The sequence below is a fragment of the Monopterus albus genome, unplaced genomic scaffold, assembly GCF_001952655.1.
Source record: "Monopterus albus unplaced genomic scaffold, M_albus_1.0 scaffold338.1, whole genome shotgun sequence".
NCBI lineage: Eukaryota > Metazoa > Chordata > Actinopteri > Synbranchiformes > Synbranchidae > Monopterus > Monopterus albus.
Window position 1 is genome coordinate 654281 of NW_018128218.1, and position 18729 is coordinate 673009.

The window sequence follows — 18729 nt, forward strand, 5'->3', positions numbered from 1 at the left end:
AAATGGAAAGTCTTCTCACCACGTGAAGGAGCAGTGTGGAACATTACAGATAGCATAGACTTCACCCTTGCTAACAGACGGTTGGACTTAGCATCACCTCACTCACTCACTCACTATGGCCAAGGTTCCGAGAAGCACAAGCACTTGGACCAGGATAAGATTTGAAATGCTGTAGCTGCTCAGGTGGCAGTACCTCCAGAATTTGGGGAATTGGTATTTTAGATTCTAAGAACAGACCGCCTGAATGTTCATAAAGTCACTGCAAGTTATTAAAGACTAGTTTATTTCAAATGACTCATACAAGGAAAACACTGGTTAATTTTACACTTGTGAGCAGTCAGGAAACCACAAAATAACAGGCTTCTCTGAAGATGTAAATATGGAATCTAACTTGGACAGTAGATTATGTAGGCATGGAAATGCTTTTGGGAAACCTGATCTACATCCCTCTGAACTGTGTGGCTGTAAAAAGCCAACTTTGCTGGTCACGTCCAGGGAAGCGTTCTCTCATCACTCATATTTTCCACCTGTTAAACACTTGTGGCTCTTATGTTGCTGACAGTAGTGTACTTAGCTAAAATATCACAGCTGTCCTTTTAAGAAACATTCCCTGCTGTGTTTGCCTTAAGGTACATTAACTCTTCAGTATTTGGCTTGAGTGAAAGGTCTGAGAGTTAGTGAACTTGTTGCATAATGTGACAGTTACCATCTTTTGTTTCTGAGACTGCAATTGGACAATTGGTATCACAATTCTTGTTTCACAGACTGCAATAAACCCTATGTAAGTAACTTTTCAGAATGTTTCTCATTTATGTAAACTTTGTCTTTAGACAAGCCCTAGGCTGAGGACTGGCTGCAGTCTTAATGTTCATTTTGCTAATATTCAAATGCTAAACATACAGGTGACACCTCCTCTCCACACCATTCTCACACTCAGGAAACGAGACCCAAAAACAAGATTGAGGAAATGAATACATAGTTGCTGCAAATTCTACAAAATGTTTATTGAAAAGCAAGACAGGACTATAAGAACATTGTACAATCAGAGAGGGGCATGGGCTTATCTTTTTTTCCAGTAAAAAATAAAGCTCTGAATCTATGGTGACTTGTGCCTCTTCTTTCACAGTCTCTCATGCAGAGGTAGATACTGACATTACCTGAGAGTCAGTCTGGGGCAACGGCAAAGAAAAAGGAAACTGTTACTGAAAAGTCTTCCCTCAACTTGGGACATGATGAGAACTGCCCTCTACATGGCCGCACATCAGTTTAGGTTTTAAATCCACACTATGTGTAAGTCAGTCAGTTCCAGGACAGATGTTACTCCAGAACAGGCTGGTGATCCTGAATAACAGGCTGAACAGTGCTATAGGAATCATCCTCTACTGTACTTTGACTTAACACGATTTTCTTCATCACTTATCCCAAAGAAAAAACAAGGTTGCCAAAAATGCTGATCTTGGACAAGTAATTATACCCATAAAATACTAGGATCCCAAATAAGGATGTCAATGAAGTTGTGGGAGGTTAGCAAACCACCGTGCATCACAATTTTAAGTGCTATAGTCCTGATATGTGGCCTGGTACAGAACACTGACTGCACTGATGCTAATGGAGTAACGAAGTGGGCAGGGTTAAAGTTACCATCAAAGAAAACAGAATAAGTGCAATATGCAGAGGATGAGTTTGTGTGAACTGACTGATTTGAGAGGATTCTTTTCTTTATACCCCAAAACAGAAGTGATGAATTTCACCAAAACTTTCCCACAACTTGAGGCAAGACCCAGAATTTGATTTGACCCTGTTGACAACAGATTTCTACCTTTATATCAGGGCATTTAACAAGAACCGACTCTTGTTAACAGCTCCTGTATTAATATGCATCGCTGATTGAAATCTGTTTATTCAAATACATTAGAAAAGTGAATCACATTCAACTATTTCAGTATAAATTTTCAAAGATGACAAAGCCCATTCCAATGTAATCAAATGTTTGTCATCTGTCAAAAATAATTTACATAAATTTCTCAGTGGAGAAATCCTGACGTGGCTTTCATCTGGTGGGCTGACCACATGGAAATCAAATTACATAGTCCATGAAAAACAAAAGCTTGATAGCGCAGATGCAGATTTTAATCAAGTGACATGACACATTTAGCACATGGACATTCACCAAGCATCATCATTTTAGTTGTCTCTGAAAGGGAAAACTAGTGAGCAATAAGATGTTAAATGTCTTGGCTGTATCATTCAAGACTGAAATATAATATTCTGAGAGTAAAGTCATAATATTGCAGTAACATGTCACCCAGGGTCCCCAGTCTAATCAAAAAAAAAAACTCTTTGTAATACTATGATAGGCCATTATTTTCCTATCATTCCAAATGACAGAACGCAGGTCCACTGATCGGTTGGTGCTGGGAATATTCCAGTCAGAGCAGAGCAACAAAAACGAGTTTTGATTGACAATGATCTCAAGGCTTAGAAATTTAAAGACAATGGAGCGTCAGAGAAAACTGCAACCATCCCAGGACTCAAGTCTGGTGATTCACCATCAACTTAAGCGTGACTAAAACTCTGTCATTTGCATTTAGTTCTTCTACCACATTAGTCAGCTCCATGACTCAGAAAAGCAAAAAGAGAACATGTAGACTATTTGGGAGCAAGTACCCAGCAGTCAGTGGGTCAACCTAGGCTCCTCTGGCTACAATTAGTGGTTGTAGTCTCCCGTTAGAGCTTCTACTCTAGGTTGCAGATGTCTAACAGGCAGGCTGAGGGAAATCTTGTGGTGAGCTGGCAGAGCTATAAGTTACCTGCTGCCTAAGATCAACTCTGAAGAAAGAGGCGTCCATTTTTTAGGATGGTTTTGGTCAAAGTGATGAGGAATTATAAAAGCAAAACAGAACCAGTCCAAAGATGAAGGAACCCATCATATTAATTTTATAAGCTGCTCTGCTAAAGAAGCTAGGTGGAGTCCATGATATATGTTTTGAATAATCTTTGTCCAATTAGCAACCAGAGTAGGCAGTAGGGCTGTCTCAGGGTATTTATTTGAGTTAATCTGAACCAACAGACGCATCCTAAACTACTTTCCAGAAGGAATGTCGTCCATACCGGTGTCTGACCATGTCTATAGCTTTTTGAAGCTGACAGTCACAGCTACCGTGCAGCGCATTAGTCAGCTGTTCCAGGGTCTCTCCAGCTCGCTTTTTACATTTGTTACCAGCTACATCACTTTTTCAACTGAATGCAACACTGAACATCTTGAGGGAGAGATGCCATCATCCCCATTTTGAAACAACATGCTAGCTTGCTAACTGGCAACATCTCACCAGCTGTCCCACGAGCAGCCACTCTGTACCCAAGCTTCGACCCAGCACCACCTGTGTTACAAGGACGTGCAGATTCGTTCTGCTGACACTTTCCTGTCAGGTCGAGAATAATAAAAACTACACTTATCCATGGCAAAGCAAGATATGATTAAAAATAATGAATAGGCTGGGGCCAAACTGCTCAATGCTACGTCTCTTTTCTTCTTCCAGGTTCTCAGATCCCATTATGACTGTAAGGCTGCATTAATTAAAACCGACTTGCAACAAAATGCATGCGTTGCTCACATTTTCCATCAAACTATAATTTCCACTGAGACACGTGACACTATAGGGGCCATGTAAGGAGAGAAATAAAAGGCCAATTTGACTGAATGGAAGTTTCCTAAGAAAATACACTTGTGGTAGAAAACGAAGTATCAAGTGCTCACCACCACCAATTATTACAACCAATGTAAACGTGGGAAAATCTGCAATGTCTGATACATTCTATTCTTAAACTATCACAAGAAAAGATATAGGCGCAGTTTCTGTGTAGAGACTTAAAAAAAGAAATAAACTCTCTCCACTGAAGATAGTCTGGCTAGTTCTGGAACTAGGGCGGAGGTGTGTGGAGCCCGGCTAACACACCCTTCTCACCTTCACACAGGCCGTGCAGCTTCACTCAGTCCTGCTGTGTGATCGGTGTTCCTGCAGGCTGGCTGGCTGGCATCGTGGCAGTAGTGCTTCTGTCAGTAGCAGCCGATGTGGGGTCCAGTTCAGGTGGTCTGGGAGCTTGGTGGATGTCCTCCGTCTCCTGTCCACTGCCCTTTGCTGAGCCCCCGACTTCTTCCTTCCCTTGCTCCTCGTCTTCCTCCCCAGCTGAAGATTCCGGTGGTTGGTCGTCAGGAGGTGCTGCAGTCTCTCCGTCTCCCTGCTCATGGAGGAGACTGAGCTGGTTGTTGAGGTCGTTCCTCTCCTTCTGCAGTGCCCTGCACAGCCTCTCCAGCAGCTCCAGCTTCCCCTGTAGGGCCTTGAAGTGGCCATCACGCAGGGTTTTCTAAAACACATGATATTTCATTAGCACAAACCGTAATTTTCCCCCTTAGAAAGAACAGTAGTAAATGGACCTTATGTTTGTTTTGCCAGAGTTTACAACCACATCTCTTATTCCTGAGACTCAAAACCCTGGAAAAAGCGAGTAAAGTGGATCTTGAATGAAGATTTATCATGTCAAACTGTTTAAAGGACAGAGAACAGCACTGGATTCCCTTTTATAAACAAAAAAACTTTGAAAACACAAATGCTGAACAAAAATCAGAGCTGACAGCATGTTACTGTGTTTTAACAGCAAATCATTACTGTGTCTAATTGTTCCAAACCCCCTCCTCAGAATCAGCCTCAACAGCAGACTGACCGAGAGCAACTGTGTTATGAGAAAAAGCAGAGCACATTTCTAAGGTGGCACAATCACTAAGTCGAGACACAGTTGCATGTTAACTCACTTAAGGCGGTGCAGACTGACTCAGCAACAGCTGCACAAGTTGAAAGTTTGCCTGTATCCGATGGTTTTATTGATGTACTTCATCAACTGAGACAAGAAAAGATCGCCCTCAGGAGGATATCAATGTCTCAAACTAAATTCACTGGACAGACTGACTGACACTGCCATTTAATCATTTTTAAGAGCCATCTACAAAGGACCTCTCAGCAGCTACAGTCCAAAACAGTGGCTGCCAGACCAAAGAGGTTGTGTTCTTTTACACAAAGAGCGGCACAAGGAAAGCGTGAAAACCAGGGTTAACATCAGTTTGGCTTTTTGAGAGTGTTAAAAACAGCCGAAGGACATTAGCATGGTCATGATTTTACCTTTGTATTCAATGATGATAGTAATTTGGGAATAATTCCGACTTTGTGTAATGTTAGTGCAGCGTTAGCAGGAACCAGAGCCTTTTAATGAATTGCCAAATGTATTTGTTAGTCAGCTAACGCTAACCCAGGTTATACAGTATTGTTCAAAATAATAGCAGTACAATGTGACTAACCAGAATAATCCAGGTTTTTAGTATATTTTTTTATTGCTACATGGCAAACAAGTTACCAGTAGGTGCAGATTCTCAGAAAGCAAACAAGACCCAGCATTCATGATATGCACGCTCTTAAGGCTGTGCAATTGGGCAATTAGTTGAAAGGGGTGTGTTCAAAAAAATAGCAGTGTCTGCCGTTGACTGTACAAACACAAAACTATGTTGTACAAACGTTTTTGTTTCTAGGATTTAGCAATCCTGTGAATCACTAAACTAATATTTAGTTGTATGACCACAGTTTTTTATAACTGCTTCACATCTGTGTGGCATGGAGTCAACCAACTTGTGGCACCTTTCAGCTGTTATTCCACTCCATGATTCTTTAACAACATTCCACAATTCATTTACATTTCTTGGTTTTGCTTCAGAAACAGCATTTTTGATATCACCCCACAAGTTCTCGATTGGATTAAGGTCCGGGGATTGGGCTGGCCACTCCATAACATTAATTTTGTTGGTTTGGAACCAACACTTTGCTCGTTTACTAGTGTGTTTGGGGTCATTGTCTTGTTGAAACAACCATTTCAAGGGCATGTCCTCTTCAGCATAAGGCAACATGACCTCTTCAAGTATTTTGACATATGCAAACTGATCCATGAGCCCTGGTATGCGATAAATAGGCCCAACACCATAGTAGGAGAAACATGCCCATAGCATCATGCTTGCACCACCATGCTTCACTGTCTTCACTGTGTACTGTGGCTTGAATTCAGAGTTTGGGGGTCGTCTCACAAACTGTCTGTAGCCCTTGGACCCAAAAAGAACAATTTTACTCTCATCAGTCCACAAAATGTTCCTCCATTTCTCTTTAGGCCAGTTGACGTGTTCTTTGGCAAATTGTAACCTCTTCTGCACGTACCTTTTTTTTAACAGAGGGACTTTGCGGGGGATTCTTGAAAATAGATTAGCTTCACACAGACGTCTTCTAACTGTCACAGTACTTACAGGTAACTCCAGACTGTCTTTGATCATCCTGGAGCTGATCATTGGCTGGGCCTTTGCCATTCTGGTTATTCTTCGATCCATTTTGATGGTTGTCTTCCGTTTTCTTCCACGTCTCTCTGGTTTTGCTCTCCATTTTAAGGCATTGGAGATCATTTTAGCTGAACAGCCTATAATTTTTTGCACCTCTTTATAGGTTTTCCCCTCTCCAATCAACTTTTTAATCAAAGTACGCTGTTCTTCTGAACAATGTCTTGAACGACCCATTTTCCTCAGGCTTTCAAATGCATGTTCAACAAGTGCTGGCTTCATCCTTAAATAGGGGCCACCTGATTCACACCTGTTATTTCACAAAATTGATGACCTCACTGATTGAATGCCACACTGCTATTTTTTTAACACACCCCTTTCAACTAATTGCCCAATTGCACAGCCTTAAGAGCGTGCATATCATGAATGCTGGGTCTTGTTTGCTTTCTGAGAATCTACTGCACCTACTGGTAACTTGTTTGCCATGTAGCAATAAAAAATATACTAAAAACCTGGATTATTCTGGTTAGTCACATTGTACTGCTATTATTTTGAACAATACTGTATGCAGGAATCATAAGACCCTTTTCAAAAACTTTAAACGTCAATGCAACTTCATATTATAACTAGTTATATCAGCAACACAGCTCTAACTTTTTTTTTTGTTTTGTTTTTTTTGTTACTATGCATCCAAAATAAGTGGTTTGTGATAACTTCTGTTGACCACTGTATCAATACAACAGAAATCAGACTGGCTAGGAGGGACAAAAGCTCAAGAGAATAAAATGAGTGACAAACCCAAAGGCAAGATTTATCAAAAATAATAACAGTAACAAACTTGTTCTCACTCACTGTGGTCATTGCATGCCATACAACATTTTTACACAAAACTTTGGGAATCACATTGCCAGCATGCTACTGGACGTGTGTGGCTCTATGGCAGTGAATGGCAACTCAGCCATTAATACAGTAGTAATTAATACAGCCAGTAATATAGACCTAGGACCCTCCTAGGTCAAACAACCCCATATCAGGATGTTCCCGTCACTGTTGTAGCCAGTTTAGCACGGAAATCCATGATAAACAGTCTGCATAAACCAAGACCATGCTAACACCAGCCTGCTAGTTGTTCCCAGTAATGGGCCATGGTTCAAATTCAGTGTCCTCCAACAACTTGTCCAAAAATTTGCATTTCCCTGTTACCTTTGTTAGTTTCTGTAAAGTCAGTATAACAGTATTACTGAGATCCATGTTGAAAGCAGTCCATGGCCTGTTTCAGATGTTAAATTTAGCCTGGATTTCCTAGGGCACAGGTGAATGACATCATGCCTGTGAGGAATTCCACAAGCTATGCAATATAAATAAATAAATTCACACTGACTTTTATTTTATGGACTATTCACAGGAAAAATGGTGACAAGATTTAAAATCTGGATTAAGACTCTTAATAGCCTTAATTTTTGCTTAATTGATTTATTACCTTTCAATAACCCATGGACACCCTGACTGGAGGTTGCCTTTTGTACACTTTGTCATGACCATGTATCCATAATTTAGGTTGCCACTGAAACAGGATGGGAGGGGGATGGAGCGGTCAGCAGTAGATTATGGTGTCTATTTGTTTTGATTCTTAAGGGCTCTGACGACTTGAAAAGGAATTAGGCGTAGCAGCTTTAAGTACAGTAACATTAAGAAAATGAACCAATTTAAGTAAGAAATGTAAGTGCAGACATTATGCAGTACTGAAGCATTATTACTGATGCCCTGCTGCGTAAAACAGCATTTTATTGTTGTAGCTGGTCACAAGCAGTCGTAACAAAGTGCATCTGTGTCCCAGCATACAACTCTCCTTAAACTGTATTGTTTTTACAGTTGTGGGTGAACAATTAAACTTAATTCAGTGTTTTTTTTTCAACCACAGACAGAGCCAGGCTTGCTGTTGCCCCATAGGCTAACCATGTCTAGAATGACACACAATTTTAAAATATGTCCTGGGCCATTAGATTGCAAGTTGACAGTGCTAAATACAAGTGTAAATGAGTACCAGGACAAACTGTGATCTGATCACTGAAACCACTGCCACAGTGGCCTGGGACATGTTTGACCACACATCCTCTGTACTGTACATGTTAACGCGTCCTGATGAGTCTCTGACAAGGCTGTTCGAGGAAAATTCATCATCAGTGCAGGACATGGAGGTTGCTTTGGCAAGAGTGTGTCAATGTTCATAAAAAAAAACAGAGGGAGAGAAACATCCTATAGAAATCAGTGTATTGTGAAAGCTTTCATAATACATCCATGTACAAATACTGATGTTTGTCCTCTTCTTCTTCACTACTGGCACTTATCTGGTAACAGACTGATGTAATATTTGTGCCCGTGGACGTTCAATACTTAAGGGTAAGTGTCAGAGCAGTTGTGAAATCTGAACACAAGTGGTCAGCTGGGCACCTTGGAGATGCACGAATATAGGCATGTGTGAACAGTGATGTGTCTTAGCTGTCCATTTATGTTTAGATCACTGAGACAGACTTTAATACCAAGTCTAACCAATGCCAACCAAAAAAAAGCAGGGAGAAGAACATGGCTCATTAAGTCACCTCTTCAGCCATCTGCAGCAGGGCCTGGTTGTTACTCTCCCATTTGGTTCTCCACTGTGTTGTTTCCTTCTCCAGCTTCTTGATCTTCTTGGTCATCTGGAGGTAAATGCAAACAGTTAACTGCTAGCAGGGCGACCAGTGAGACAAACAGGTGAAGTAGGGATAAAAAATAAATAAATAAATAAATAAAAATTCAGTCACTGACAGTAACACTGTTTCTCACCTTCTCCATCTCTTGTCTGAAAGTGGTGAAGACCTCGTTGCTTTTAGCCAAAGTGCTCTGAAACTCTTCGAACTTGTCCATGTACAGGGAGAGCTAAGAGAGATGAGAGAAGTCCGTTTCAATACTTCAGCTGAACTGATGTGCTGTACATGAAGGTTAACACAAGGCTTCCATAGTCTCAGAAAAAAACTACAATGTTGAAGTCAGTGCAGTGCCAGGGAAGTCTGTGTGTGTAGTTACCTGCTGTTTGAGCTGTGTTTCCTGCTCCTTCATCAGTTCACACTTGCGTCTGGACTCTGTGGCATCCTTCAGCAGCTGAGGCATCACAGTTCATTCAGTTCTAATGCTCTCACACTATCTTAATGAAAACTAGAACAGGAACTGAAGGTGTACTCACAAACTCTCTCTCTCTCTGCTGCTTCTCCTCGACTTCTTTCATCATCTCTGTGATTCTCTGCAGCTTGGCGTCCATCAGCTGCTGCTGCAGCTCCTTGTGCTTGAACACCGTGTCTATGTGCTGCAAGACGGACACATGACATTTCCATTTGGCTGGAAAGTGAGTGGTGTGTGCCAAGCAGCAGTGATCAGAACAATTAGAAGCTCCATTATTTTATCTTTGCTTGAATTATTTTAAGATGATCTATGTTTTTAACAAAAACAAACTAGGTAGATAGCTTTAACAAAGAGTTTGAAGTTTGTTACAAACTTCATCAGTGTTTACCGTGACTGTATTGAGAGAGATGAATATGGGAATACCATTCAGCCTTGCTGCCAACATTCCAGAGTGGCCACATGAGGTATTGTAAATGCCTAAAAGGCATTTTTACCACACCACAATAATAGAAGAGATGTCTGTGAAACTGCTGGCAGGACACATCAAACTGCTAACAAGCTTGGTTTTTAATCTTATGCATCTTTAATCTATGGAGGTTTTATATTTGTAAAACCGTCCCAGAGACCAACACAGTGAGTTTTATTTTATATGTTTGACATCATCACAATAAAAAGTCTATGAGCTGTGCAGAAACTTGTGGCCAGCAATGGAGAGCTTCAACTCAGACCACATCAAAACAGACAAGATTAAGTAAACACACCCTCTACAAACATTAGCCACATGTAACTATGTATCATAAATGATTAAACTGTCAACCTTTTCACCCGACACTGTGCTGCTGGACGCTGCGACAGAGCTGTGACTCCGTCAGCTAACCCTAGCTCTGGACTGGAGGCTGCCTTTAGTTCAATTTCTCACAACCAGGCATCCGTAATTCACACTGAAGCTTTAGGAAACAGTGCAGGAGGAGCAAAGAGCGATAAGTGGTTTCTGATGCGAGTCTGTTTCGAGCCTCGCTAGACCTTCCAGCAGATGAAAAGAAATTAGGTAGAGTACCTTTTAGCGATATTAGTGATACTCCTTTTCTAAGAATCAGTTATTACAGTTTTGCATTTTGTCCGTCCTCCGTTTTCTATAATGGGCCAGTGTTTAAAGAATCTACAACTTTATTCCAAGATACAAGTTCTACAATGAAAATAAACTAAATTAGCACAGAAGGTAGAATTTAAATGAAAATCCAGTTTCTAGCCCACCGTCACATTATTAGTTTTCAGTAAAGACTATAAAGTGGCTCATACATTAACACAATGTCTTCACTGTTCTATCTGCTGCTGTAAACTCACCTGCTCTGCTGGGCATTATTTGAACTTGCTGGACATGGTTTGATTAAGTTTTTCTCTGGAGCAGCAGTGACACACAAGCCAATCAATGCCAAATTTAAAGTTAATACCTTAACTTCACTGAGAAAAATTATTAATTTGCACACATAAATATGGGTAAATGCTCAACATTTTTGTACTCTGTTCCATAGCTAGCACTGGCCAGGATAGGCTATGGGTAACTCAAGAATGAAAGGCAAGCGCAATCGTACCTCCTCTCTGAGCTCATATTGCTCAATGAGCTTTTTGAGCTTATCGGCCAGTTCCATGTTCTCCTGCCTCAGCTTGGTGTTGCGGGAGCTGTGCTGCTCCATCTGCATCTCAATATCATTCATGGTCATCTGGAAGTGTACCATGGCCTCCTTCCGCTGCTCGTCGTACTCCCTTGACCGCTGGGCATTCTCCTCCTGCCAGGTGGTAGATGAATACAAAGGTCAACTTGAAAATGGTCCCTCAAACTGGAGGCAGAAGACCAACACAAAGTTGACAGTGACAAGAACTAAAGAAACATCCCTGTTATTGCACAAATTTAACTGCAGTGGTTCATTTATCCTATTAGTAGTAAATTGCTATGTGGAGGCACGCTGAGTGAAGATAGGTTCACCTTCCTGACACCTGGAAGTGTATTGTGAATTTCTTACCTGAAAATACATTTTTATAATACCGGTATAACAGTGTACCTGCTGGTTATTATCAAAACAAAACAAAAGATGACTATTCACTGTTGAGTGCAGTTACAGTAGGCTAAGGTGTACCTTCAGCGTCTTGTTGTGTCTCTGTAGCTCCCTACAGAGGCTCTCCAGCTTGCTGCGGGCCAGGATGGCCTTGCTGTGCTCGCCCTGCAGGTGGATCTTCTCCTTCACAATCTGAGACTGCTTTTTCTGCAGAGCTTTCAGTCGCTTCTGCATGCAGCGGCTCTCTTCCAGCTGAACACACAGCCAACAGCAAAAAGGATTACCTTATGTTCAAACTTTTTTTTTTTTTTTTTATTGCTGTTGGCTAAATACAAGCACAACATGCTTGACAAACTGCAATTAATTGTACATCTAATATGCACTTGAATTTGAAACCAGTTAAAGCCTGAGACCTTTAATACAAAACAGGAAAACTTATTTTTGTTTTGTTATCTCACTAGTGGTTATATTGTAAAGAAAAATATATCATTTGTCCCAATGAGTAAAGAAATGTGTGCATTTAAAAGCAGCTATTTTGGGAAGCTGATTCACAACAGCCCATACAGCTGTGTGGATCTTAACCATGCTTTTTGTATCCATTTTGTCAGGTTCAATGCAGAATAATGATGACCCCATTTTTGACTTCACTATTTCTCCAATCCAAGAAACAGCCATCAACGAGCCCAACACCAGACGGACTGAATCACTGAACAAATCTGAGGTATGGGCAGGAATTTAGAGACCTGGAACTAGGCTAGTTTTATCCTGAAGGTGCAGCAGGTCGATATTTGTGGCCTTAGAATCAGAGTCTGGCTTTCAAATGCAGATATTGACTTTACCAGGTCTGCATATTTCTTGCACAAAGCAGCCAGTTTCTCTTCAGGAGTGGCCAGGGAGTTCAGGGCCTGCATCAAGAGAACAACCTCCTTCCCTGGAACATACACCAAAATGGAAAGAAAAACTTTTATTCTTACAGAAAGTGGTGCATTTTAGTTTTCCTTCAAACTACAGTACTGTCTGAAGCATACCTTCTGGATAGGTGTTGCTGCCACACTAAACAGTTGTGAACATCAAAGCTCACTCAGTGGCATAAGCAAGACTAGACATTTTTTATGCGCATTATTAGTGCTCTACATCTGACACAATATCATGTAAAGCAAATATGGAGACAGAATCCGAAAATGTGGCTCACTAATGGGTGAACTTGCAGAACTTCATGTCCATACAAATTCTATAAAAGTGATGGCAATGAAAACGACAAGTACAATTGGATAGGGAATATATAAACTGATGATTTAGATGTCCCCCCAAAAATAGTAGTAATAAGCAAACTAGGAACACCACCAGCCCCAAACATTTTTCTGGTCTTCCATTAGAATAAGAAAAAGGCATGGAGGATATCTAAACAAACAATGATGTTCCAGCTTGCCATCTAGGAGAACTAGTCAAATCCTGGTGAAACTGCTGGCTTCATCCATCTTAATAGCAAGTGGTATATTTCTTACAGCGAATGTTATAGGTAAGACTAATGTTGTGAAGTTAACAGATCTATAACTTGGGTGTTAAGACATGAAGCTAACATGTAAACTTACCATCACTTTTATGTAATAAGAAGCGTGTAAGATACATTGTAGTGTTCCTACCAAAAGCCTTGTCCTCTCCAGTTTCAGCCTTAGTCTTGGGGTCTCCTCTGGGGTCAAGCTCTGCCTCCCCCAAGTGGCCGGGACTGTCCTCTCTGCCTGGAGTTTCCCCTCTCTCCTCAATGCAGCACGACCCCAAACCAAACTCTGCAATGTCCTCCTGTAAACACACACTCACACAACTAAATGACTACAAAGCAGCTATAACATCTCACTGACTACTCTATCAACCAGGCAGTTCTCACTGCACCAGTGAAAAGGGTGGGTGTTCGAGTTATGTTGTGTCCTGTCTACTATGTTGTCTCTCTGTTCTGGTTTTAAAGAAAAGCTGTGAGAGATCATGTGAGAATCACCAGGTAAAATATTTTATAACAGTCAAGGGTTGTGCTGTTTTGCTGCAGTGTGTGTTTTGTGAGTCATAGACCTGTTAATTTCCTATGTTTAATGTCATGGCATGTCACTAGAGGTCATGTGAGAATGTTTTTAGCTACACACCACTTAATCAACAGACACACACACATGTTGATTTGCTTCATGTTTTGACTACTGCTATGACCAGCTGCAAAGCTGGTAACAGAGACGTCTCGGTTGACGTTTCTGTGTAGTATGGGGCTAGCCCAACCGAGGGGCTATAATGTATAGGCCTGGTGGGTTCAGGGTCTTTCATCTTACATCTGCCTGCGAGCAGTTTGGAGGTGCAAGATACCTGAGCGTGTAATGTTAATTTTACCTGTGATCCTTTGAATAAATCAGCACTGTTTTGAAGTTACTTGGACTGTCTCGTCTCTCAGAGTTAGCAATGGTAAGAAGAACCAAAAAGTCCTTCAACCATCTTGCTTAATAATGCCTCAAAGGCACCTGGTGCTTCAGGGAAATGTTATTTACTTCACTTTTCCCATTCTCAGCTTTCCAAGACATCTGAGGTTTCTTTCCTCATCTTTATAGCCCTTTTCAGACATGAAATACTTAACAAGTTCTGATTAGACAGATGTCAAAAGATGGTGTTAACATGACCAAAATATTGTTTTATCAGTACTGCCCTAGAACGCTGACAGTGACCCTGAAACAACCAATCCATATATATGGTTAGATAACTGATTAGTTAGCATTGACAGTGAAGAACTTATTGTCCTTCACCGTCCATATGGCAGCATTATTGACATCTTACTGAAGTGTCATTGTACATAAGAAATGATGATGTTGCAACACAAGCATTTAATCTCTAACTCCAGGTTTCTCCTTGTGCTGCTGCGGCCTTTACATTAATCCAATGATATTCAACTGGCTTCTGTTGGGTTGAAAGCGATAAGAATACGTTATTATACTAACCTAGTAAGACTGTTGTTGTGACTTATGTGTAAATGTGACCTGGATGCTTATTCAGACATGAAAGTCACATGATAAACTACTGTAAAAGGCTGCCTCTCTGAAAGAGGCCCATTCTACTCTAAGGCAGAGAATCTAACTACCTTTGGTACTGGCTAAAATGTGTCCAGAGCACAGTATCAAAAACTGAACAGTACTAAAATATCTGATCAACTTTGTAATCTTGTTGACACAGAACTCCTTGATCAGACAGGTCTTGATTTCAACCCACTGAAACAAACAAAAAATGTGTTTGCTTTGCAACATCATCCAAATTACATTGGGTTCTCTTGCTCTCTCTCTAACTACTGTTTTGATATTGGTCAAGAAAATGTTATTGTAACCCTATTACAAAAGGGTATAATATTGCCACTTGCAAGTTGCAGAAATATTAAAACATAACCATAACATTAATGACATGACAAATAAGAGGACGTCAACAAAATACCGCACAAAACAACATGTTGCTGATGTTTACCTGACATGGGCTGTCCAGGTTGGGTGGAGATTCACTGCCTCCCACTATTCTTCTAGAGTCCACACCAATCTCACAAACTCCCGTTGTCTCCATTAGTCCCAATCACACGCTAGAAATGCAGAGCAAACCATAATTATTAAAAAAAAAAAAAAAAGCAAGAGAATGCAGTAGTGTGCATGTAAATGGTGTTATACTTGTATAGTGCTTTTCTACGCTTTACAACACACTCAAAGCGCTTTCACACTACTTGGCATTCACCCATTCGCACTCAGAAACGCTCACACATTCACACACCGGTGTTATCACGGGAGTAACTGGGGGTTCGGTGTCTTGCTAAAGGACACTTCGACATGTTGACTGGACAAGCCGGGAATCAAACCGCTAATCCTCTGGTTAGGAAACGACCCGCTTTACCTCCTGAGTCACAGCCGCCCCCATGTGTTGCTTCCGGTTCCAGTGAGACATGATATGTGATCAGATCACAGGAGATAAGGATAATCACCTTTATTGGCCAAGTATGTTACACACAAGGAATTTCTTTCCGGTACAGAACCGATGGCAGCCATCTGCGGCGCCAACTCAACCGATGGCTCTAACCATCCTTGTATGCTCCCCGGATATTGCAATAAACCTGATCCCAGGATGTTATTGTCCCTGGTTGGAAAATTGATTAATCTGTAGAATCTAGGAAACACTGCTTTAAGTTCCACATGGTTAAAGTCTCCAGCCACAATCACAGCCGCTTCTGGGTTTGCGTTCATTTGCCTTCTGATCAGGCAGCACAGCTCCTCCAGCGCTAATTTAGCGTTAGTTCGCGGTGGTATATTTTTGTTAATACTGGATCTTATTTTACTTAATAATTTATGCATCTTAATGTTAGAAGCTTTATCTTATTGACATTGTAACATGTACAATGAAATCTTGTTAGGCCCTGGGCCGCTACATTCATACGCGCCGCCATCATGGGCAACTTGGGGGTTCAGTGTCTTCCCCAAGGACACTTCGACATGTGGACTGGAGGCACCAAGATTCGAACCTTCAACCTTCTGGTTGGGAGACGACTGCTCTACCCACCGCACCACTGTCACCTGAATAAGCCGCCTTACATGTATTATCCTTGTATCAGACACCAAAGCACTGCAGAGATCACAGGACAACTTTGGAAAGTTATCACTGAAACAATTTCATCTGTCAGGATTGGTCAGGTTCTGGTTTGATCAAATTAATTTGGAGTTTTCACTCTCACTGACTGTGCTAATCTCCTGTCTTTGTGTATTCCAAACAGATCTGCAATGCCCAGTAGGAACAGCCAACGGGAAGGTGCTGCCAATTTGTTGCATTAGCCTGGAGAGCTGTCAGCAATGGAAGAAAGGGATCAGGTCTCAACTTTTGTGTAGGTTCTATGTATGGAAACAAAGACTTGCTGTCAGCCCCTCTGTGTTGATGTGCTACAGGCTAACAGCACCGGGACAGAGGTACAACAGAGTGCCTATCCAGATGGGCCGTGCTTGCAATGGCAACAGTGTCAAAAATACAACATCTCTAGAATGTGCTTAGCCTTTACAATCACTGCAGCTGTTGCCCTATGACAAAGTAATACCACTCATTCAACAGACAGCAAAAGTTAACCAGTGTGTACTACAGGGGCAGGAGCACCATGACGTGCCTGAGACTGAAGGATGGCTACACTGCAAACAGCATGTCTACTCACAGCCCCAGCTTGTAACTCGTGTTTTACATACACTCCAGTCACAGAGCTCATTCTCCGTGAGCTTTCGCAATTTAAATTTGCCGAACCCACTTGTTTTAACCCCGTGCTGTCGTTTCATAACACTCACCCACATTCTGAAGGTTATTTCCCCGCCTCCTCATAACGATACAGAATCAAACATAATCTGGTCTGGCCCAGGAAAAAATATACTTTTAATCATCAGTTTCTCGGGTCATACAGTCTCTGTTTAGTTAGGTAACAGGGATTGGCTGGTTCGGGTATCCAAATTGTGCTACACAACATAACTACACAAAAGACAGGTAACTTGCGGAAGTTAATGATAGTCTGTCTTACCCTGTAAGCTAACTGGCATAAGCTAACGAAAAGGAACAACGTTAACCAGTTAGGAGACTGTCAAGTGTTAACGTGACAGTGTTGCTATTGAGAATAGCAGTATGTAAGTTATTATGAACCGCCTGGAGTCGAACAGACGAACTTATTTCAGAACCAACTTCACTGTAGTTTCTGCAACTGGTTAACCGACCATGGCAAACATACGAAACATGTAACTAGTTAACTGCACTGCTACATGTTGTTCACTCAATATGAGAAAAGAAACCGCCTTTTAACAAAAGAAATGCCTAAAATGTATGTATTGCATAACGCGAGATGCTTGACGTTATTACATAACTGTTTTCCATCTAGTTCTGTAATGTTAACATTAGTTTAGCAAGTTTAAAACGTTTTAATAATAAAGCCACGGACCAGGTGAAATATAACGTTTAACTTTCGAGACGAAATAAAATATACCTCATTCTGCATTTAACAACAAGCCTTACATTAAGTATGTGGTTTTGCCACTCAACAAGGAAAGCAAAACCTTTGAGATTGTAAAGGGAGTCTGGTGTGACGTTCTTCGACTCGACAATAGCTATGTTAGCTATTTAGCTAACAGCAAACATTTCAGCAGTGTTCCTGTGGATAAACTCCAGTTAGCATCTACAATATACGTGTATCTGTTTAAACACCTAAAGTTTTACCTTGAATTGTAAAGAACGCGGCTGGTAAATCAACATTAGTTAAGATAGCCAAGAAAGTGTAAAGCAAATACCTAATGCAAGTTGACATTGTTAGCCAGGCTAATCCGGTGCTAACAGCTAGTACTACTGGCTACTACTAGAACTGAACTTTACTTTGGCAAATATGTGATAGTAAATGCAACAGCTACACGCTCAGACTGATAGTGGCAGATCACACGCTGCACTGAAGTTATGCCAGATCAACACGATACAAGTGAAGCGACTATGTTACTGAATTCGCTAACGTGTTTAGCGTTACCTGTGTATTTTCACCGTGTGCTGATGGAAGCAAGACACACTTATCAAGCTAGTTGGGACTTATAAAATAACACGTATGACGTCCGGTTGCAGCTTTTCAAAATATAACCGTTGTCTACTGTGTCCAAAGATGACTACTACTAATGAAACATTTAACCTCTTAATTTAAAAATCATCCCATTACTACATTTGTGCTCGTTATCCAGACTTCTGAAACATTGTTATTATAACCTATATTTTCTGTGTGTGTGTGTTTGTGTGGGTGTGTGTGTGTGTGTGTGTGTGTGTGTGTGTGTGTGTGTGTGTGTGTGTGTGTGTGTGTGTTTCTCAAGTCAAGTCAAGCATCTTTATTGTCACAACGAAATTTTTTCTGGCAGCTCTCGGTTTAAAAAACAGACATATTATTTACACACAATTGTATAAGTCAATATGAACAAATAAAAAGGGAAGTATGGGACCTAATCAGGTCAGCAGCATGTTAGCAGCAAAACAGTGTAGTAACATTTTAAGGTGCAGCTCAGTGCAAATCAAATTAACAATCAAATAACAATCATCCCTGCAGGCAGGGATGATTGTTATTATTAACTGTAATGCTAATCATAATATTTTCTTAATGTGAAATGG

General features: G+C 41.0%; 1 protein-coding gene across 3 annotated transcripts; it reads right to left on the bottom strand.

Annotated features, from left to right (window-relative positions):
* Window positions 1-1884: 1884 nt before the first annotated feature.
* Window positions 1885-18203, bottom strand: txlng (taxilin gamma). Of its 3 annotated transcripts, none has more exons than XM_020624772.1 (11): window positions 18107-18203; window positions 15058-15166; window positions 13218-13374; window positions 12414-12505; window positions 11656-11826; window positions 11113-11307; window positions 9585-9704; window positions 9428-9502; window positions 9188-9280; window positions 8965-9060; window positions 1885-4365 (listed from the first exon to the last, which is right to left on the bottom strand). In XM_020624772.1, the coding sequence occupies exons 2-11, from the start codon at window positions 15148-15150 to the stop codon at window positions 3991-3993; spliced, it is 1467 nt and encodes a 488-aa protein (XP_020480428.1). In that variant the 5' UTR covers window positions 15151-15166; window positions 18107-18203; the 3' UTR covers window positions 1885-3990. The 3 variants fall into 3 exon arrangements, with proteins under 3 accessions (XP_020480428.1, XP_020480429.1, XP_020480430.1); XM_020624773.1 differs by lacking the exon at window positions 18107-18203 and adding an exon at window positions 17880-18064; XM_020624774.1 differs by lacking the exon at window positions 18107-18203 and adding an exon at window positions 17809-18064.
* Between the last annotated feature and the right edge of the window lie 526 nt (window positions 18204-18729).

Coding starts and splice junctions, on each gene's coding strand:
- txlng (XM_020624772.1), bottom strand. CDS start 15,150: ATGGAGACAACGGGAGTTTGTGAGATTGGTGTGGACTCTAGAAGAATA. Junction 11,827..12,413: donor GCAAGAAATATGCAGACCTG/GTAAAGTCAATA, acceptor CTGTGTGTTCAG/CTGGAAGAGAGCCGCTGCAT. Junction 9,503..9,584: donor AGCAGAGAGAGAGAGAGTTT/GTGAGTACACCT, acceptor GTGATGCCTCAG/CTGCTGAAGGATGCCACAGA.